This window comes from Caloenas nicobarica, chromosome 3 (genome assembly GCF_036013445.1).
Source record: "Caloenas nicobarica isolate bCalNic1 chromosome 3, bCalNic1.hap1, whole genome shotgun sequence".
Classification (NCBI taxonomy): domain Eukaryota; kingdom Metazoa; phylum Chordata; class Aves; order Columbiformes; family Columbidae; genus Caloenas; species Caloenas nicobarica.
The window spans coordinates 82013876-82037043 of NC_088247.1; the positions used below are offsets into that span (position 1 = coordinate 82013876).

General features: G+C 37.8%; 1 protein-coding gene across 7 annotated transcripts in view; it reads right to left on the reverse strand.

The window, feature by feature from the left end:
- Positions 1-23168, reverse strand: part of RGS7 (regulator of G protein signaling 7) — a 246637-nt gene that overhangs the window by 53821 nt on the left and 169648 nt on the right. For 5 of the 7 annotated variants that reach the window (XM_065630609.1, XM_065630605.1, XM_065630606.1 and 2 more), the window contains 4 exons: positions 19197-19248; positions 6208-6272; positions 4264-4340; positions 4048-4129 (listed from right to left, as the gene is read on the reverse strand). In XM_065630609.1, the coding sequence (XP_065486681.1) occupies positions 4048-4129; positions 4264-4340; positions 6208-6272; positions 19197-19248 (276 nt within the window). The remainder of the gene's footprint in view (positions 1-4047; positions 4130-4263; positions 4341-6207; positions 6273-19196; positions 19249-23168) is intronic. The other 2 variants (XM_065630608.1, XM_065630607.1) reach the window with 1 other exon arrangement.

The following is a 23168-nucleotide window of genomic DNA, read 5'->3' on the forward strand; positions in this document are numbered from 1 at the left end:
TGACCCTGCATAGCCAGTGATATTACCTACTGGCTCAGATGCTGAGGGTCATGTTCAGACCACATAAAATACAATTTTAAAATATAAACAGATAAAATGAGATTAATGGAGATAGAATCTCATAAAACAAAACAAAACAAAAAAACCCCAACTAAATAGAGAAGCAAGATGTGTGGAATGCGTGACAAGGTTTTAAAAAAAAAAAATTACTTTTTTCCTAGTTTTCTACTAAGAAACATAGGCATGAAACCTCCAAATGCAGAAATCATACATATTTCTGAATTTTACATAATCAGTGAATTATCTTAAACCCCCACTTGCCCTTAACATTGCTACTGTCCCTACCAGACATACCCACCTTGAATAATTTCTCTTATGTATTAAATCACACATGTATTGGTTTTGGTTTTGAAGAAAATTAAAAAAAAAAATCGATTTATTAAAGTTAAGACATATACAGATGACTTTCAGGAGAAAAGGATACTTCTCCATTATCTTCTGAATTAATCTTAATCTCAACAAGCCCCCAACAAGCTTTTATTATGCATTACATTAATATGTAACTCAGGAAGAAAAGTGAATCCTTTGTAGCAGCAACACATCAGCTGTCCTTAGTCACTACCTAAAAGAGTTAATTTTACAGCAAGCTGCAGCTACTCTGCTCCTATTGTACTTGATATGGGTTAGAGAATGTTTCAAAGGATTTACTATTTTAGTGCCTGTTTGTCCCTTTTTAATGTTTGTAAGGTGATGGTTTTTAAACAGAGTTAATCATTCAAGGAAGTGATAAGTTCTTTAATAAAGCCTTTAATCAGGAGCATGACATTTCTTTTCAAACAAGAGCAGCTTCTTAATTTCTTTTGTGTGGAAGGAACTGATTTCCCTGATTTAGTTTGATTTGTTATTGCCTTTTGACTAGCACCCTAATCCTCTTAAGCAATTTTCACTCAGTTGCATAGTCTGTTATTGATAGAAGTTTTAAAATTATGAAAACGATGTATTTTCAAGGCAAGTGGAAGGAAAAGAAAGACTTCTAAGATATGTTTACTCTGCCATCAAAAAGAGAAAGGTATCACTGTATGTGAATAAATTAATCTCACACCTATGTTAGGTACTGGCTATAGCTTAGAAATGGACTTTACCCTAGGTGTGCTGCTCAGGACCTCAAGGGAGTTTACGCAGCTCTCCCTGATACCTGCTTCCATGGTTTTGCTGCAGCTGGTATCTGAAGTAGTAAAATTAAAAGTTATTCACGAATGTCTCTGCAGGCTGCAGTACCTGTGGTTGAAGCTCTTTCTAGCTGCAAGCTAAGATCTTTCTACATAAAGCAGCAACAGGAATTTACAGAAACGACCAAGATTATGCTTCACATTACACTAAAATACAGAGCAAAATAAAAAATAAAATATGTAGTGAAACTGCAATTAAATAAGTATTGGAATGAAAACTGATCAGTGGGATATCAAAGCTGTTCTCTTAACTGCCTGTCAAAAGAAAACTGGAGAACAGGTGACTATTTGAAAAAACTCCTCTCCAAATCCAAAAATCTCTGGTTCCTCTCCAAGCATTATCTCAGTCTGAAAACCTAGGAAAAAACTGAGGGCGTTAACCAGTCAGCTGATTAAAAGTAACAGCCATGATGACTTTCAAGCATAAATCTGTCTCTCAGGCTATGGCATAAACCTTCTAGGGCTTCTGTAACCACCTGAGGGATTGACTTTGAATTGGGACCTACGAAAGAGAGGTGCTTTTTGAGGCAAATGATCTTTACACATCAAACTTTGGTTCATTTCCTTTATTGTAAACTTATCAGTCACAGCGACATTTCTGATACCTAAATCATGCTCTTTTTCTTCAGCTATGCTCTCCTGCTTTCACTGACCTATAGCTGTTCTTGTTTTACATCTCCCATTCTTGTAGTAGACAGTTGCACTGTCCTTTTGTACTGATGGGCTGCTTCCTTCTTCTATCCCTTTCATCACCTTAAAGTATCTCTTTTTAAAATAAAATGTAGATTTAATATTCACAGATTATATACGATATATAAAGGTTCTATACTAGAACTGTAGGCTGGGAGGTAAGAAATAAAGCAATTAGGGACACCTGCAAAAAAAACCTCTGGAAAATACTTGTTTACTCACCTAAACAAAAGAAGCGAATAATGAATTATTTAATCCTCAAAATTCATTTTCAGTTAAAAAATAATAAATTGAGGTGGATTTTGAACAATATTGTCACTGCCCCTAGCTGCTGAATCTTTATCAAAAAATGAAGAACTGTAAATAAAAATAAGCATTAACTCCAGATTCTTATCAAAACATTACCTAGTTTTCCAAAATTAGCTCTCCAGAATTGCAGAATATTTCTGTGAGTTTTTGGTGAGCTTTTGAGGTGCTTGAAAAGCCATTAGAAATTATAATTAGCTCTAGCATGACCTTCGTCTTTTTGGTTTGCTCCTCTTTTATTTTTTGTTCTTTCTAATAGAAGCTTCTGGCTTTCACTGTGTCAGTAAATTCATAATAACGTTTTCAAAATGAGTATTTCACTAACTAGTGAAAGGAGCTGGTTAGCCAAAGAAAGAATCTCTCCATTCTTCTATTTATATCTCCTAAAGTCAGGAACCTACATTGCTGACTGAAAGCCAGTCTTCTGCCTCTGATGTTTCCTAGGTATGTCTACAGCCAGATTAAAAGCATCTGCTGGACCAGGCAGATTTATCCACAGTTCAGCCAAAGCTCTTAATCAGATTCAATTTCCTCTCGTCATGGTCCCTTTAATTCTCTCCTTACTGTCTGCCTATATCTTAACTTGAAACTTCAACAATTCATCTTCTCTTCCAAGCCTGGGAATAGCATCTCATTCCTATATTCAGAACTCTTAGATCCATTTCTGCAGCTAATACAAAAGCTGCCTGCACCTCCAAAGTTCTTAGGTCCGTAGAAACTTTCTGTGTCTACTGTATTTGTAGCTCCCATCAACGCCAGATGGCAGATTGTTTTCTGTCCTCCTTCCTTATTTTATACTAGAGACTAGACAATAATGTCCCAGTCTTCTTGCATCTAATTCCTGTGATTTGAATCTTTCGCTTCAAATTATTTTCTCTACCTGACGTTCTAAATCCTATCTAAAAATCCATTTCTTCTACTGCTCATTCAGTTCCACAGTCAAAAATGCAAACTGACCATGTCCAAGTTTATTGGGTTTTTTTGAAACTTTCTTACTGTATTCACCTCTTCTACAGGTATCACCACCTAACTTTACTTCCTCAGAACAATTAGTTTTAGTTAAGTATCTTTTCCCAACATTACAGTGGAAAATATAGTCTATATTTGGTTTCATCAGTAATGATACCAAACTGTACACAGAAAATGAAAGCATAACTCTAGGTAAGGGAAAGAGATATAATTCTGTAATAAAACAAAAAGGTGTGATTACGGAGTTCTCATAGTTTAATTGGAAGTCTCATGACATTTGACATTACTTGTCAAAGTTTTCGCTCTCAAAGGTAGCTGATTATGCAAGACCCTTTCTTTTTTTAAAATTTTGTTTCAGATGGACTTTGACAAGGAACTCAGACAAATCTTGTTTGGACAGTGTATGACTCCCACAGCAAAAAGCCAGCAATATCTATCCTTTATGTACATTAAAAATACCTTGGAAATATGACCAGAGTGGAGCTGAAAAGCTTAATAAGCAAAAAAGCAGATTAAAAGTCAGATTTATTTAAAAGTATTTTTAGCTATGCTGATAATTTTAGTTGTATGACTCATACCTTGTGAAACCTTTGAAAGGGTAACAGTCAAAGACAGGTATCTTCTGATTCAAGAAATCAGGCACAACAAATCTATTCACTGAAAGCCCCAGACAGTGTACACACATCTGTAACCTTCAAAAGTAGAACAATATAAACTATAGATTCTTCAAAAAAGGGAGGCAGGCCACAGCCCCCAGCCCTTTTGCTTGTTCTCAGGCTACCCCGATGCTCCACAGAGGCTGATATTTATCCATGTCCCCACTCACAGGCAGAGCGGCCCCACCAGCACTCACCACCGGCCGGTGCACGTCCCAGAATGCTCGCTCCTGGCTGTCAAGAATCTTCCTCTCTATCTTGTCTCTCTTCTTGTCCACTCTGTCAATGGTAGAGGACATTTAAAAGAGCCAGTGTTAATGAAAGTAATTTCAAACATAAAGAGTGTCCAAACACTTTTCCCTCCCTTCAAAAAGCCTGAAAAACCAAAACTCCTCATCTTCAAAGGAACTTACTTCGCTTGTGCTTCAGCTTGCATAAAAATAAACTCCCATTTCCGCGCAAATGCTCGCTGTAGCCTGGCCAAACTCTCCTGAAAATACATCACAATTTAGTGGGTTATATTCTAAGTTATTTACTATTTAATAGCTTTTAGCATATCTTTCCCTCCTCCCCTCACTCCTTCCTCCCCATGCCAACCCTTCCCCCCCGAGATGTAATACAAGCCATCATATCTGTGTCAGTGTAAATATACCTTACTTATCCGATATAAAGTCTTTGCTTGACACCAAGCAGGATCGAATACTAGATCTATCTACTTTTGAATGCCTCACCTATTTTAGTTTTCAAACTCTGATGACAAGAGTGGGGGCAATCTTCAGCAGAACATGGGATTTCTGAAGCATTTTTATATACCGGGTGCTGGCTGGGCAATTTCACAATAGTACATTAGTGTTTTAAAAGTACCTAATACTAAAAGATAACAGCAGTATTTTCCATACTAGATGATCCACATGACAATTCCCATCCGTCATCTATACAAATGGTTTGCATTGGACAATGTTGGCTGTCTATCAATTTATTAAAAATAACATAAGAAGAAGCTATCAATATTTTGGTAGTATAGGAATCTTCCAAAAACTCCACAACTAACCTCATTTTAAAAAAATGCAGACTACGGTTTTTCACTACTGTACAGGAAATGTATATATCCTACAGCCTGCTAATAACAGTAGGAAGAAAATTTGTAAAATCTTAGTAAAATTCATCCTTCCAGTGATGCTGGGACATCTTCACTGTCTGCAACAGAGCTTTTCCAATCTCCATGCAGCCTAAACAGCAGCAGCATGCAGTCTGTTAACATGGAGAAGGCTGATGTTCTTCCTCTAAAAAGACCCCAGTTACCTTCATGCACTGCTTTTACTGAGACTAAGTGAAAAATTGTCTGTAAACTTCCTAACAAAAAGTATTGCTTTACCTGTGTTTCTACGCATTGCAAATGTATCTCTATGACACACTGAAAATAAAGACTGCAGAGAGTGAAGAGGAGACTTTCTAAAGATCTTGTCAATACCAATAAAGGCTCTCATGGATTGTATACTGGAGGGGAATTTTCTAAGGCATGTAACTATAAAATTATGTGTACCCCACAGTGCAGTACACTGAAAAGCAAGCTTGTGCCAGAAGAAGAAATAACGTGTGTCAGCATGGTGCTGAGGCTGGAGTATTTGGCATATTGAGAGGCCTGTCTGACTATCCAGCTCTCATGTCACAGCAGCACAGCTGGACAGCTTTCAGTGCAGAGCCAGGGCTGTTTATCAATTTTATGTTGACATTTTCATGACAAATTCAGGAACTTTGGGGGGGATATGGATGGAATACAAGACATCTCTCTCCTTAGCGAGTGTCATCCTCATCAGCTAATCAAAGTCCCTCTTCTTCCAGCTCATCCTGGCCCCAATTATCTTACCTTGCCTGGGGCACAGTACAACTTTCGGGGAGTGGGAAGTGCCTCTGGTCTGACCCTCTTTGCCTCTCGTCTAACTGATGGGAGAAGGGCTCAAGCACCAGCATGACTTTTAAGAATGAGATTTACATTTTTACAGCTACCAAGTGCTTTTGAAAATGTTGCCAGGGATCCTTCATTCAAACCTTTCACGGTGTACAGCACAATTGCTTTCAAACACTTGTGGCCCATCTGGGATTTGTGAACAGTTATTTCTGATCCTGCCATGATCATCTGAGCAGAGTAAGATTAGAGATGGACCAAAATCTCAATTTTTTCCCAGCTAGCCTTCACAACAGCTCTCAAACACCATTTATGACTACTGAGCACTGTCAGACCGACATCCTGGCAAAAGTGGATAACTAATAAATCTTCACACATAAGGCCTATAGTTCTCAGGCTTAACATGCTCATTAGGCCCAGCAGAGAAACGTACTTTTCCCCAGGTACTTACAGCTTCGTAGTCTGCTAGCTCTAGCCTTGCTTTGTTTTGCATTGTCCGCTTGCAGAGGTAAACAGCTGGAACAGAATAAAATAACACAGAATTTGCTACTATCTCATGAGCACAGCAGACCAGAAATCTAGAGGTTTCATTTCTATTTTACTACTAGCTTGTTTTCTTTTGTTTTCTCCCTCAATTCTAAAAAGCTTTAAATATGGGATCAATGCTACCAGTATTGTAACTAAAATGATGGGTCAGATACAGAGATTCATTAAATAATTATAAAATCTGCTTTATGCAACAGACATCATATACAAAATGCATGAGATACTTGGGGTGAAGTTGTTTAGTGACCGGACAACTAACTAGCACATTAAGGAAAAATAGCAAAACCATTTTTAAAGCTGTGTATGTATAACCCATAATGCACAGGAGTTTTATCAGGAGCTGCTGCTGTATTAGTCAAACAGTTTTTTAAAAACATGTATACATGGTTTTATTTATTTTTACTTTAGATTTAGAAATCACAAAATTTCAACCTAATACTTCAGCTAAAAATAAATTACAGATAAAATTTAAAACTCATACAGTATAGTCTGCTATAACCAATATTTAAAACAAAAAAATGGAAGACTAAAAACTGAAAAAGGTGTATAATGTATTAGATATAATGAGAAAAAATATTATTTCATTGATTTTCTAGATGCAAAATCCTTCAGCAGAGCTGTTCTGCCTCTATCTTGTTCAGACAGAGAGTCTTAACTAATAAAATGGAATACTGACAGCTAAATACTGAAAGGACACAGGGATGAAAATAATACTTAAAGCTACATAAACATCACAGTGGTTTGCATCACCTTGCTTGATTCCGAATTCTTTATGCACTCCATTAACCTTGAATGAAGTACATTTCCAACAGACTGTATTTAGCAACTAATACTTCACATCAGCTCTGAGTATTTTACAGCTTCCTCCGCCAGCAAGACAATGAGTGCAGCACAATTCCTTATTGTGCAATATTTACCCACTTTATTACTTCAGAGCACCATTTCATGTGTCAGATGGAGGAACCTTTTGATCAGTGTAGGTAAGAAAACCTTAACTCATCTGTGGTCTCGATGACCAGCAAAAAGAGTCCATATTTACTGGTGGTCATTAGAAATGTTCCCAGTTCCTGACTGCCAGCTTGTCCACTACAGGAGTAAAGGGGAATAACTTCACCTAAGAACCTCACTCTTGCAATCACTTGGAAGGAGGAAGTGCTCATCTTGTATTTAGCTTTGAGTCTTAAGGTAGTCAGATCAATTAGATATTTTACAACTCCATGGAAACACTTATTTCTGACAAGTCACCTGCAAATGCATGCAAACCCACTCCAGTGAATGCTATTTCAGTAACTATTTTATTAACTCCAGCTGCAGTTACAGGTGTTACTTGATGTAAAATGAAGTTGTATTTTAATGCAGTTTATGACTATTTTTCATCATTTAATGTGTGTTATCTAGTCTATTTTTACTTCATACATTTCCACTTTCTACTCTCATAAGCAGCCATGGCCTCTTTCCCTACTCCCTGCACTCCCATATCCCCTCTGTTTCCAAAGCAATTTATGTGTCTACAAAATCTACAAATATAGACACAAATCCACATCACACACCAAGTACAGCAGAGAAACAGTTTCTATAGCCTCAGTTTCCGTGCATTTTAATATTAGTATACACTTACACTAGTGCATTGGCATGCATGCTGAAAAGTCACGAAAAGATGAGGGGAAGAATTCTGGATCCTTTGTACCTAGGTTGCATTCACAATTAGTAGAGTGGTAAGAGAATACTGAGGAGAGAGATGGTCTTTGTCATTTAGCTCCTTTTACGGTGAAGCATTTTCCTCTCATTTCCTTCAAAATTGGTTATTTCATTGAACAAGCAAAAAAAACCCCACACTAAACCCCTTGAAAATACTAATGATAAAACACATATTCAATAGAAAAGTGTAGACAGTTCTGAGAATTCCAGGAATCAAATTTTGTCTATTCCAACAAGTCTAATACCATCTGAAAAGAAACAAACCAAACTCCCTGTTCTCTGCACTTGATTAAGACCTTGTAAATTATATTCTCATGGTCCCCGCATAGGCACCTTTAGCTAGCTTCGCACTTCCTTGAGTCCCATTGTGGGTGTATTTTGGGATTAGCATCTCCTGCCACCTCCAAAAAAACCTGTTGCTGCAGAGGTGGCCAACTGTCCATCTTTCTGTCAGGAGAGGTTTTAACAAAAAAGCATCTTCAGGTCACAGAGTACTCAGCACTGGAAAAACAACCACCAGGTCTTCAGGAGTAGGAGAGAAGAATTAGCTTGCCACACTATTAATCTACTACTGTATCTAAAAAACCCCTTGTCTTCATGGTGTGACTGTACTGCAGTATCTTCCCTGCAGGGTTCTTTTCAAGACCCTTTTTGTTCCAGCTCCATAGCAAATATAAGAATGTTTGTTTGTTTTTTCGTTATGAGCATATCTTAGCCAAGGCTCAAAAAATCATGTTCATCTCAGACATTTTTCTCTGGACTATCCAGATCCCCTCCCCTTCAGGAGCCTAAAGGTTACAATACCCATGGCTTGGATTCTTTATGTCAGAATTGTTTATATGTGCCAGTGTGGATAAGGCAGAATATGCTCAAGAAAAGTTTAGTTATCTGGGAAATATAACAAATACACTAGTGTTGAAGAAAATAGTCCTTAAGGACATTCCTGCTCTTTGGCTCAATTTACTACCATTGCTGTGTGCTAAGAATTACATCTTTATTATAGAAGCGTATGTTTGAAGATCTATTGAAGAGCTACTTGTAGTCACATGAGAACCCAGAAGCAGCTCAGGAATTTGAGTTCGCCAGTTCACACCCTCATCACCATATTCTTTGGCTTGCCTGCAACAAAATTCACTAGCACATTGGAAAGCAAGAAGAATGTGAAAATCACTCTTATTTTCAGCCAGAACATTTGAAGACACAGAGAAATGAGGTTTTGTTCTTCTGACTTTTAGAGCAATGAGATCCGGAATATGGATGCCCCCATCTTTCACAGGTACCACTCCTTTTCTGCACCAGCACATGTGTAAAGCAACTGCACGTGTCCAGTAGCCTGACCTTGAGCATCTGGTGAAGATGTCAGTCAGTTGCCTGTTTCCCTCTCAGAGTCATGAGCCCTCAGCATTTCAGAGAATGACAGTGTCTGCTTTTCTAATCCCACTATTTGCATGAGTTCTCAGTGTTTTTACGGCTTCTTACAGAAGTGCAATCTGCAGAAAGGTTCTCCAACTAAATGCTACTCTATTTCTCTATTTATTTCTCTATTTATCTACTTATCTGCCCCTGCCCCCCAGGGTCCTGGGTCAAGGCTCTTAGCACACCAAGGAGCTGTAATCGCCCTGAGCAGTCCTTCCAGGGTCTCCCCTTGCACCCAGGAGTTGTGCTTAAGCCCAGCTACTTCCCCAAGCCTCTGCTTGACATACACTGTAGATACACCTCTAACCAGCCCTGTGACTTACCAATACTGCCCTGGCTTGACCTTGGACCCTCCTGGTACCTTGAGACTTTGTTGGTGAGGACATTGCTCCTGCCTGCACTGTTGACACCCTCAGTTCTTCCTTACCTTCCCTTGGGGAGCTGCCTGCTCTTGCTGGTCCCTGACAAGGGTGTTGAAAATGCTTTACATATGGATGAATGATATGCAAGGAACAGGGTCTCATTAATAACTTTGATTTGCTAAATATGGACTGCCACATACACTTATTTTTAGAGCCAGTGTATTCTGATGGATGTTGCAATCAACATAATTGCCTTCACTAAAGTGAATTATATATTAGATGCTAGAGCTTGTGCTTTAGAAGTGACTGATTATCATGAGAAAACAGATTTGCCCATAATTCTAAAGACAATATTAACACACAACATTTCATAATGAAAGATGGTCAGTGATGTTTATAAAAGGGCATTTGAATGACAAACCAATACTAGAACACACTTTGTGTGCAGTAAAAACAGACTACTCACTCTTGAAAACTCTCTTCAGGCATTCACAAAACACGGGCAATGTGAGAGGTTAAAGTGAGATTGCAAAGTGTTCTAGCAGGAGTTGCAGAAAGAGGATGTCTGGGTTTTCCGTCTTGCAAGTTTTTAAACTGTTACACCCAAAATAACCCATTTTCATGGTTCACTACCTTTGTTTTCTACTCTGGACTGTTGATTTGTACTTTAAAGTTCCTAAGAAACCTCTGCAGATTTTTTCCCTTTAAATAAGATCATAGTCATAATGACAGGGTTTCATTCTAGAACCAAGAAACTGGACTGAGTACACATTGTATTACACACACTTACTAAAAAAACCACAGAGCTTTCACCCAAAAGTTAAAGTGGGGAATTTAAGCTTGTTGCTAAACAAGGGCTAAATCTTCCCTCTCACCACTGCACAGAAAAAGCCTCAGCTAAATTCAATGGAAGCACAATCAGGCCTCTGAAGATCACAGATAATGCCACCTACACATCCACCACCATGTACACAAACTTAAACTCCTTACATAATTTCTCCAGTGCCAGTGATGTTACAGCTTGATTCAGTCCCAGATGGTGGGTGTAACTTTCAGAGAATGCTCATTATCTCCACTGAGGCCAGAATAATTTTATGCTCTCTGTGAATCAAAATTCTGGATTCAGAGTCAGTATATACATGCCTAGTCAGAATTTAAAGAGCAAAGAAAATAGAAAGTACTGCAAGGTCTAAGGGTTTCAAAGTGCCCTGTGGGCAGACAGAAATTCTCCCTCCATACCCGAGTGTCTGCGTCAGATGGAGAATTGCAGGACAATTGGCGCAGAACATTACTGTGGGATGAAGAAAGTGAAATCAACCATCTTATTTGAAATTCAGGATTTCTAGGGATATTTATACCGTCTTTAGGTATACTTTTATCCAATTAAAAAAACCACAAAAGTTTTGCTCTTTGTGAAAGAGCACTGAGAGTCACTTAGTCTTGAAAAATAGATGACAGCTTTTAGGTGGACAAACAGGTCACCAATCAGCCTTGTGAATCTATAAAAGAAGTACAATTTTTTTAGTAAACGGTCATAACATTCAGTTAGAAGGAAGACCATGACAGTTTTTTATGTGCATTGAATTGCCAAATGGTCAAAAACATAACTTCTGAAACACTCCTCCCTTGCTCTACTTTTTAGTCTGCTGTTTCTGAAATGCAATCTGATTATAGATTTAGAGGGGTAGAGGACTTCCTTACATAAACCAAGGCAAAAAAGAAACCAAGTTTCAAACTACTAAAGAGCTCAAGAATTAGAAAAAGGCAAATTCACCCTCAAAACACAAAAGTTCCCAGATGACATTGGCCTGTGAAAGTCTTGCAGGATGACAAAGAGGTAGAGAAGGCACTCAAGCTACATAAACTATGGGACCAGATAAAGAATATGCTGTTGTCAAATCTAATTTAAAATTACATCCATTTAATTATTTCATACTTCTTGAAGTTATAATGCTTTCAGTTTGCATTCAAGAATTAACACCCTTCTTTGGCACCAAAACCCAAAGCTTTCTATCTCCTCTTTAGGTGCTCAGATTCAAGGGGGACTCAAATGCACTTGCTAAAAAGCTTCTAAGAAGAGGAAGTGCAACAAATTTAAGTACACTGATATTGCATGGAAAACATTCAGGGCATGTGCAATCCAAGGCAAGGCTGAGGATTCCAGAAGATGCAGAGTATTTTCTTCTAAACTGCAAAAATCAGCTACAGGGATGGCATCAGAAGCTGGCCATTACTTGACAAAGAGGGCAATTACCAGGGCCCACCTGGGAAAGGGCTATTAGTGGCAAGACAGTGCACAAATACAGAAAAATACATTTGGTGTCACTGCTCCCTTCATGGTCAGAAAGCTCTAATTTCCATATCAATAATGAAACAGGCAAACCTATTTAGTTTACTCAACATGCTAATTTGAAAGCAATTCTGAAAATTATGAGTTATGCAGCCCTGAGGAGAAGGACTTTGGGGTGTTGGTTGATGAGAAGCTCAACATGACCCAATAATGTGTGCTTGTAGCCCAGAAAGTCAACCATATATTGGGCTGCATCAAAAGAAGCATGACCAGCAGGTAAAGGGAAGTGATTCTGCCCTTCTACTCTGCTCTTGTGAGATTCCACATGGAATACTGCATTCAACTCTGGAGTTCTTAGCACATGAAAGACATGGACCTGTTGGAGCATGTCCAGAGGAAGGCCATGAAAATGATCAGAGGACTGGAGCACTTCTTCTATGAAGACAGGCTGAAAGAGTTGGGATTGTTCAGCCTGGAGAAGAGATGGCTCCAGGGAGACCATATAGCAGCCTTCAAGTATTATATCTAAAGGGGAACTACAAGAAAGCTGGGAGACAGGCTTTCTACAAGAGCAGTAGTGATAAGACAAGGGGTAATGGCTTTAAACTGAAAGAGGGTAGATTTATTTTAAAAATAAGGAAGAAATTCTTCACCATGAGGGTGGTGAGGCACTGGAACAGGCTGCCCACGGAAGCTGTGGATGCTCCATCCCTGGCAGTGTTCAAAGCCAGGCTGGATGGGGCTTTGTGCAACCTGGTCTAGTGGAAGGTGTCCCTGCCCATGGCAGAAGGGCTTGAAACTAGGTGATCTTTACGGTCCCTTCCAACCCAAACCATTCTAAGATTCTGTGTTTATAATCCTCAGAATTTATTCCGATAAGAAATTTTACTTCTATTTATAGGGGACCTAGATGCAGATTATCAATAGTTTTAAAGTCATGCTTTTAAAATAATGCTGCAGAAAACATGTACTTGAGTCAGTTACCTTTTCATAAGCTTGCATATAAATGCATTCGCCAAACACATTTTCCATGTTCTGCATATTATGGAAATAAGTTATGCATTCATGGAAAGAAAAATGCAGGTAAGTACAGAACCCTGAAGTGGTGAGCTGATTAGAAAGTGTTTTCAGGAAATGTCTCCTGCTTACAGAGCCTGTACTGCAGTGGTTTGTCAATGTCAGAATTAGCAAGGATCAGAACAAAATTCAGGACATGCTTGTTGAGGTGAGACTTTCTTCTCATCATTCATATGACAGAGATAGTTCCTAATGAGTGAATTATGTAGCTCTGCAGAGAAATATAATGGGACATGAATTCAGAGTGGAAAAAAAATCTTGTCGGTCGTCTGTTCCACCTTTCTGCTAATGTCTCTTTCCTAAAGCTCATTTGATTTCGTTCTGCCCATATTAAATTTTATGCGTAGCAAGCACTGGCCTCAGCCACATATTCTTGAGGGACTGTTGTCCTTGATAGACTGTACTTCTCGCTTAGTCCTGCCACCAAAATTTTAGTCAATACATTCCATATATCTAGTTTTTCAAAGCAAAGTCAATAAACCACAGCCAGTCTTAGCAACAATTTAGTACATTACTTGAATCTGTTAGAAAGAGTCCGTTCCTTACTACACCCAAAACCCAGAAAATTTTAAGACACTTTGCAACGGGTCCTTAAAGGAGGGATCTCTATTAAGGACCTAAGAGGATTGCTTGTAGGAGTCATTGCTGATGTACTCCGGTTGATACCAGCTGCTGAAAAAATGGGAACTGGGCATTCTAGACTTTAGAACTGCAGAGCTCTCCAGAAACTACTTATGCTACATTGGTAAACTTCTCCTTATTCTCATGGCATAAATTTTAACAAATAAATTTTTATTCATATCTGACAATTTATACAGAAGAAAATGCTACTCTGCTACCAGTTTTGCCCCAAGCTACTGACTCATATTTATGGATTGATTTGCAGAGATGCTGAGCACATGCAGTCTTCCAGCAGAGTTTAGGAAAGCAATAGGGCTTAATATTTTTCAAACACAAATCACTTACTAATAAGCTGTTGCCAAGGGAATTCTGCCTGAGCATTTGGGGAAAGAAAGTATATGATGCATCTTCTACAGTTCTTCTAGCCAGTTACTCCATGGAAAAGGGTGCAGCAAGATGCATGTGAGCGAAAATTCCTGAAATAATCAAATTTTCATAGAGGGATTTGAAGCTACGCACATAAAATAAGTAGGCAACAAACTCCAGAGATAAAATTATATGAAAATTTTCAAGATGTGAACAACATGATTGCAATTACTCGTCGTGCACTATATACTCTGCAGCATGACTGCAACTTTGGCAGAGGAGAGGCAGATGAGCCCCGTGCGATAGCCCATGTTCAGAAGGAGGAAGCAGAGGCTGAACACAGAGGGGTCTCTCTCAGTTTACTCTTAAGCGACAAGAAGGTATCATTAGGAAGTATTGTGCAGGCAGACTCGTTAGCTGATTATCAAATAAAAAAATTAAAAGACAAATACTTGCTTTCATAAAAATGCTGGAAGACAGCTATGAGACGACAACTTTCATTTAGCAAAAGCAGATTTTTTTTTTTTTTTTACTGTAACTCAGACTGGATAAGAGAGTCATGAGTATTTATAGGAGCTGCCACCAAAGTTTACAGGCAGCACTTATCCAGACAAGGAGCTTACATTTTTAAAGGGAGAAACTAATTAAGTTTTGGGTTTTTTTTTCCTGTAAATGCTCTAGTTTCCTAGAAGATTGCTTTTACAGCACATGACTTTATTTGGAAGGCTAGTGAAAATATGTACATTTTCAAAACTTGCCCTTCTTCGATGCAGCAGAATTTTAAGAATTAGCTTTGACTATACAGAAAAATAGTCTCATTAACATCATTTACAGATCACATGGTTATGTGCTCTTAAACTCATGTCACATTATCAGTTATTTACTGTGTTCTTCATAATCTACCAAGATTCCACAATCCTCAGTCTTTAACTAATTTGGGAGAAATGCACACACATAAAATTACAAGGCTGAAACAGCATCCTCTTGCAACTATACAGATGCAGTTGATTGTTGTCTTCTAGTATTAGGTCAAACCTACTTAACACTATAAGTGACTGTGGAACTTCCAAAATTTTATTCTGTCCATCCCTGGAACATACTTCTTTTTATAAAACGCAGTTAATGGTAAGAAAAGGTCTGTATTTCACAGATACTTTTGAGTCTAACCATCAATAAAAGAACACCACAGAAAACGAGTAAAAGTTACTAATTCTTCTTCACATATTATATTTCTGAAATTTTTTTGCTTAGGTTTAGGCTTGAGCTTTTCAAACACAAAAATAATTGCTATTTTGTTGTGAATGGAATTTTTACCTAACTTTTCATATCTTATTTATCTCTTTCAAACAAGAGAAGACTGAGGAACTGAATTCCTGAAATTTACAACTTCTGTGAGTCACTAAACCTCCAAAAGAACCTGATGGGTCCCATAAGAACCAATGCCAAATGTATATGGAATAACAATTTTATATGAGGCTTTACACTTCCTCTTTCTGAGATGCAATGGAGTTCACAAATCCCCATATTTAATTAATTCTTAATGACATGAAGTGTTTTTAATCTTCCAGAAAAAAATCCTATCAGTTACAAAATTACATCTGCAAGAAAAGAGAAGATGATTACAGTAGGTCACATGCTCAGCCTTTAGCTGTGTTCATTGCTACGGACAGTTTTCTGAACTGATATCCAATTCTATTTGTCACGAAACCAAATTATAACTCAGGACCTTGAATTAACTCACAGTAAACACAAAGTGATTTGAACTAGACCGGCTTTAAATAACAACAACAACAACAATAATAATAAATGTGCATATTTCTTTTCATTAATAAAATCCTATTGAAACCAATGGGATTCTGCACAGAACAACATGTCCTGCATGGGTGGACTCCAAAACATATGGCATTCAAATGGGTATCTTCAACAGATGGAACCTAAGAAACTGCCTTTTAAAAAATTATTTGCAATTTGAGACACCTCTCCTGAGATCTCTTATAGCATAATTTTTCAAGAAAAATAGAAGGAGATTTTAAGCACCTTGTGAAAATCTATAGTTTCTTAGTAAACTCAGAATGATCAGATAGTTAATATTTCAATCGTTACAATCAAATCCAAAGGCTACACAATTCCACTATGACATACATAAATTAATCCAAGGCTTTTTTTTGCCACCAAGATATAGCATTCACTATGGCTTTGTCATGAGAATGGGTCTGCAGTTTCTTGGCATTTTGGAAGACCGTGTTTTCATGTCTTTTTGCTTCACACCTTCTTCATATCAATCTTTTTCAATGAAAATATTTGATATTACAAACTCACATGGAATAAGAAAATATATTTTAGGGAGGATATTAACATATCATTCAAAGATGCAAAGATTATTTGTTTCTGAGTCAGCTCTGGTGATAATGTAACACATGCAGTATATCAATCTCATTTAATTTCTGGTTTAAGATTAATTATTTTCCTGGCAGTATGCTACATTCTGGATGGTAGCCCAGCTATGGGTGAGTAATGGTAAGTGGTTGGGAGTAATTTTTAAATTCAACTATAATTGTAGTGTGTTTTCAAAGACTTGTAAAATTAGGTCAATGCCAAAGAAAATGGTTTGCTGTGTTAATAACTTTGATAAAGGAAGATTACAGAGAAAGCTTGCTTCTTGCTGGCCTTGAGAGACTTCTAATGCCTGTCACAGTCATTAGCTTTAAGATGTTCATTTTCAAAATTGTTCAGGACAAGCCCATGACAATAGAAGCACTTCACAGCACCATAATACATGACAAATATGAAATGCATTTGCATATCTGTAATATTCTATTTATTATATTTTGTTGCAATTACTGTGAAAATCCACAGAACCTCTTTGGAGTGTATTTGAGGTGGAATTTATCCTTTAATATCCTCTAATTGTTTCAATGCTATATTAGATTTATTTTGGAATCTTGAATATTATCTGTTTGGTTTTTCTATTCCTCTGATATCCATTGTTTACAACAGTTATGTAATCCTTTTTGCAAGCAGCTCTATTCAGTTCTCTACCCTCTTTTTATATTCATAGAAAGGTAGCGGAAAAAATCCTGAGGCCACAAGGCAAGTGCTAATTTCTGTAACTGGGAAGATGCTAGCCTAATAAGAACACTATTGAAAAGTTGAAGTGTTAAAATTTTATTTTCCTGTGAATGCTCTAGCATTAGCCAATTCTGGTCACACACAGACACCTTAGGTAAATGTAGTGCAACACTCTGACCCTGCAGGTTTCTCACAAGCGTCCACCTTTGGCTCATGGCTTGGAAGGAACAATGAGATGGCAGGGTTGGGACCTTCCCTTCCCTTCCCTTCCCCTTCTGCAACAGAAGTTAAATTCACCAACTGCAACAGATTTTACAGGTCTTATATTTAAATCTCAAACGGTCTCAAACGAGTATGTTTATTGCTCAAGAAAGGCACCTCCCCACATGATGAAGAAACTGCTTCCAAATTAATTCTGTATTTCTGGCATGGAAAAAATGGACAGATTATGTATCTATTTACCAACTAATATATGTAATTCACTGCCCAGTCCAGTGATCAGCTGTGACGAGAAAGTTAGTGTCTCCTAATTTAGATTAAAGGATATTAATAGAACTTTCTCAGCCTCATCTCAAATTCAGACCTGTTAAGCATATATTTATTTACTAAAATTCCGCTGGTAATGTAATACACATTACAGCTGAACAACTCAATGTGTGTCAAAACCACAGTAAATTACTTTCCAATCTTTAACATATTAGGAGACTACACTTAAGTGCCCCTCTGAGAAAAGCAAGTAACACTTTCACAGAAAAGAAAAAACATTGTAATACATGGTAAATCAAGCATTTCTCCTTCAGCGACTAATTTCCTCATATGGAGAGGCTAATCACTCAGGTATGGTATGAGTTACTCCTTCTTTGTAGTTTTCAATAATTATTTGCTGGACATCTTCAAATCTCAGTATTTGAAAGAATGATGAACATTTTTCACCTTCCACGGGATGAGGAAAGTGTCACCACTTTCAGACCCTACTCTGAAGGCACTCAGCTCTGCTGAGTGTCCCAGCTTGAAGTTGTTTTATTTAGCAATGTATTTGAAGTTAAACTGCATCCACTGCAGCAAGGAATGAAGGGTCTATTGGAACCATCCATCCCTGCAGTTTGCAGCTCCCAAGGGCTGAGACTGAATCCATATTACAACTTGCATCTAAATTTCCAAAACCCTGTAAACAGAGATGTTCAAAATTTGAGTTTTTGAAAAGGTAAGCTATGATGTACATGCTTAGTTACCTGAATAAGTGACTTGGTCTTCAGGTGAGATGAGTACTTACAGTTTGGATCAGAACGAACAGGAGACTGTTCATAGATGATCCATTTTCCTTAAAAATTAGGTCACTATTTAGTGTACAGAAGCACCTAATTTTGGTTATAATTTTTATGAGGTTTTTTTTAATGCTTTACTACCTATCATCTTCAGATTTTCCTGTCTAAGCACATATCAGTAACTACAATGTGTAATTTATGAATAAAAACTCAAGAAAAAGGCAAATAAATAAGGCAATTTCTACCACAGTTTGTATTAGAACCATATCAGTTTCCATAATAAATAATTTTACACAAAGCTTATATCAGAAATAAGAGAGCTAAATTAGGCACATCTTTGGGTCTGAATCAGAGAATAACTATTGCACAACCATGAATAAAGCCTCCTCTGCTTCATTGAGACTTTGTCACTGTAAATAATTACACTTCCTGGAAAAAAACAGAAGATGTAAATGACAAGGTAGGTTTTGATAAGTTTTGAGTTTTGTTTTGCTTTGTTTTTATTTTTTTCCCTTCAAATCAACTCTAAATCTGACTTTATAAACTTCTAAAGAACTCTGAAAAAGGTAACAACACATTCATTTCATTATCAGCAATTCTTGTACAAGAATTACATTACATATAATTATGTTTTTAACAGTGGGATGATTAAACAAGACAGACTGCAATGATGTGTTCATTCACATAATACATAATTCCCAAAAGAAACGCAAAAGTTTTCTACACTGACCATAGTCTGTGTTTTCCGGCTCCCAGCAATTTGATGGCCAAAAATAGGGTGTCTATGGACAAAACAAAAAAGCAGGGAACTCAAGTTAGACAGTGCAAGGATTATACAGTTCTTGGATTGATACTGGTTTTCAGAGTCAATTTAACATTTTTGGTAGATCTATCATATTGTTAACTTGACAAGTTTGAAAGAGACATCAAAACAGAAAATCAGTTTTGTATGCTTGTTTATTGTACTACTGTCAGAACGGCATCGGAAAAGAAGAACAAAGTGTTCTTTTTATTTTTAAAGTTAAGGGAACAAAAACCACAAGGTTAGGTAGTGAGGCTGTCTTTTTCATCTTCCCTAGCAATATACCTCTCACATGTCCCGGAGAATCAGTTTTATAAGGTGAAAAGCCAAAAGATGCTTCGGGGTACATTCAGTTCTTGATTTTGGAGAGTTTTCATTAGTATACATTAATATTCGATACTCTTTGCTAGAAGTTATTTGTTTAAAAATGCCACTAAACAAAACTTGTTTTCACAAAGTTATCAAGGTTTTCATCTGTTGAAGTCTATTTTTTTCTATTATAATTGTTCACCAATTGTGATTTAAAATGTGATTTTTTTAATGGAAAGCCAATAATAGTATCAATAACTAGTTCAATATTGTGCTTATTAAAACTGTGCTAAATGTATTGTCAAAATAATTCACTTCTACCAAATGAAGACTATAAGACCATATAAGCATTTTTCATTAAAATAACTTAATTTTTAAAATGGTAAATTTTTGCAAAAATGTAAGGGATTATAGTATTTTATACATAACACATTTATATATATACATACATATACATACAGAGAGTTACATATTATTTGAGCAGCTGAATTACTCTCATTAAATATGTGAACAGGTCTCAGTGGTATTTCGAAGCCAGGTGCTTCCTTAGGAAAAACTTCTGCTTTACTTTCTGTTTCTTATGGGTTTTTCTCAAACATCTCCCAGCTGCAAAAATGGAAAGCTCTCTTGCTGCACACTTCCCTCAAAATTGTTTTAATGCTAATCTGGAAACCAATAGTGAGTGATTTAGAACTTGCTATTTATCAAGCAAGAGCAATGAGATAAAGGGTAAAAAAGAAACTATCCCAAGCTAACTTCAAAGGCTGATGTGGTTCTTGTTAGCTGTTTTGTGCTCAGTAATGGAGCAGCAATAACTCATTATCCTATCAACTATTCCTTTGTAGTGCCACTGAAACCAAAGTGAACAGCACAAAAAGAACGAAGAGGAGCCCCTAAACAATGAATGGCAGCACTCAGTGAATCCTGGAGAAGGAAGAATCGATAAAAGTAATTTGACAATGTCAATCATATAAAGCATAAAGTCACCATCATTTAAATATACAGTTTTCAAGCCCAGAGAGGGAGAACATTCCTTCCTTCAAGGCATGAAGTGTATCTTGGGAGAGGCTCAAGAAGAGTACAACTACCTCATTTTCCTGCTAACAGTAACTTTAACCTGTGTTTACGAGTTCCAGCTGAGCTTCTGGAAAAAGGATGCAGTGAGGGTTAATAAATATCTAGAAATCATGTCTGCTCAGGCAGCTCCTGAGCTGAAACTGGCTAGGGATCAGAGTTCATTTAGGTGGGGATTAGCAATTATGGTGGAGGGTGGCTGGAGAAATATGCAGGGGAAGAGCCCTTTCAGAAGTAAAGAGACAGAGATTCTCCCAATTGTGGGTATACTTGCTGCAAATTCCATATTAAAACCCATCATACATACTTAGGATCTGTCTTGACAAATTACATATACTCCCACCCCAGCGGAAACTTAAGAAATAAATTCTGTCTTCTGATTTTAAACCAATTCCCTGAGGTTCTGAGCAAATCCCAAAACTGCTCTTGGCATTCCTTTCACATCAGGCTATGAGGAAATATTATATATTCATGACTATATGTTTATCAGGTAAGAGAAGGATTCTGTTGTTTTATATAGAAATTAAAAGCTACCCCTGGCCCGCAAGAACACTTGAAGAAAGAGTTCTGAGGGGCTCTCTCAGAGATTATATCAATCAAGGGTAAATCTGATATTACTGTTTTCAGTATTTAGTTAAAATAACACATTAAGCTTCTATTGGGACTTGCACATCGGTGGTAGAGGGACTGTGGGTGCTAAACAGAATATGGGAAAGTGGGCAGGATCGCCAATGTTGTGAAATGTCACTTTAGCTCACTAGGAGGCAGAGGTGGCCAAGGCTTTTCAGAACGATAAAAAGGCGTCCCAACGGCAGGACCTGCTTGTAACAGAGGGACCCGGCTCAGACTAATGCTGAAAAATATGGAAATGCACAGGCGACACTTTTTCCTTTCCAAAGCTGAACAAAACTTTCAAGGGAACAGATAAAATCGATTTTCTATTCCATTAGAGAATACCTGACCAAGGCTTTGCAGGTGTGTAGTACTAGGAGAGAAAGCAACTGCAGGATGAGACAGACCGATACTCCACAAAGATGAGCACAGCAGCATGAGGGCCAGCAGGCTCAGAGAATGGGCAGGGGTCTCCTAGGAAAGCAAAGTGAGGGACAAGGAGATGGAAGGGAGACGGCAGTTGTTGACAGAGAGCATACTAAACATCCAAGCACCTTTAGAGAAAAAGTGTAGTGACAGGCCAGTATAAGTACCAATCAACTGAACATGAAAACGAGATCATGGAAAAAGCACAAACTAATGCAGATGCTACTAAGGATGAGCATAAGCCTCCCTGCACCACCATCCCTCTGGAGATAAAAGCAGAAAAGTTAGAAGAGAACATGAGTTTTAATTAGTAAAGCACATGACAAATCATAATAAAAGGTTTTAATTATGTGTTATAAGGTAAGCCAAAAAGAAACCCCATCAAAAGGCAAACATCATGATATGAGAAAGGGTTTCAAATAACAGTACAGATGAGTACGGATGATTATTAAATGCCTTCCTTGTTTGAGTCTCCAGAAGGAGGGAGACTGTGGTCGGATAAAGGTCTTTCTGCCCAGGGAATGAGGTGGGCATGAGCTCTCCTTGCTGATGCTCCAAACTGGGCTGGCAGAAGCTGCCCCTGCGCTACGAGCCCTGCTCCTGCCCGCCTGCTGCTCGGCAGGTTTGACGGCCCCGCTGAGCAGCGCAGCGCCCAGCCCGAGCACCGCGGCCTGGCTGGGGCTGCTGCAGCCAGCTGGCTCCCAGGGGGAACAAAGTGCAAGTCTGTCTGCAATCAGCCCTGCGAACATGCCCCAAATTAATTTTGCCATGAAGATAAGACTACAGGGCAAAGTACAGGGGAGAAAAAAAGAAAAAACCAACAAAAAAAAAGACAGGAAAAGAAATACTTACGTGAGGTCAGAGAGTTCACGTTAGAGGCCTGATGAAGTTCAGCACAGAACACTTAAGGAATTATTGTGTTTTCATGTGGGTAAACTGTGTTTATTTGTAGAAAACAAAAAAGCCTCAACAAACTAATGAATGATTCCTGGATCCCCAGCACTTTGAATAACACGAATGTGCAAATATTATGACTAAATTTTTGCTCAGGTACTTCCTTCTCTTTCTCCTTTACCTCTAACTCTATAGTATCTGTGATAAAATACAAGGAATTTGTTCATTAAAGTCCCTTTGTTGAAATGTTTTGTTATTTGTTTGTACTTAATGAGCAGTATGGAAAGTTGTTTTTAAAACCAAGGGTGGTGGGTTGTCCGGCTGGAGAGGCGTGTCAAGGTTATTGCAAAGTCACAACGAGGACCACCCAGCAACAGAAGACACATGCGCAGGAAGGACGACCCAAGTATATAAAAACTGAAAGAACCCGCCTCGTGTTGCGCGCCACTGTTAAGGAGGGCCGCCCAGCGCTGTCTTTGCTTATTGCAGCCTGCTTCTATTTGGCAATAAAACTTTAATTGTTTAAGTTAATTAGAGTCGAAATTTATTACAATTTGGTGCCGTGACTCGGATAAAGGAATTTTT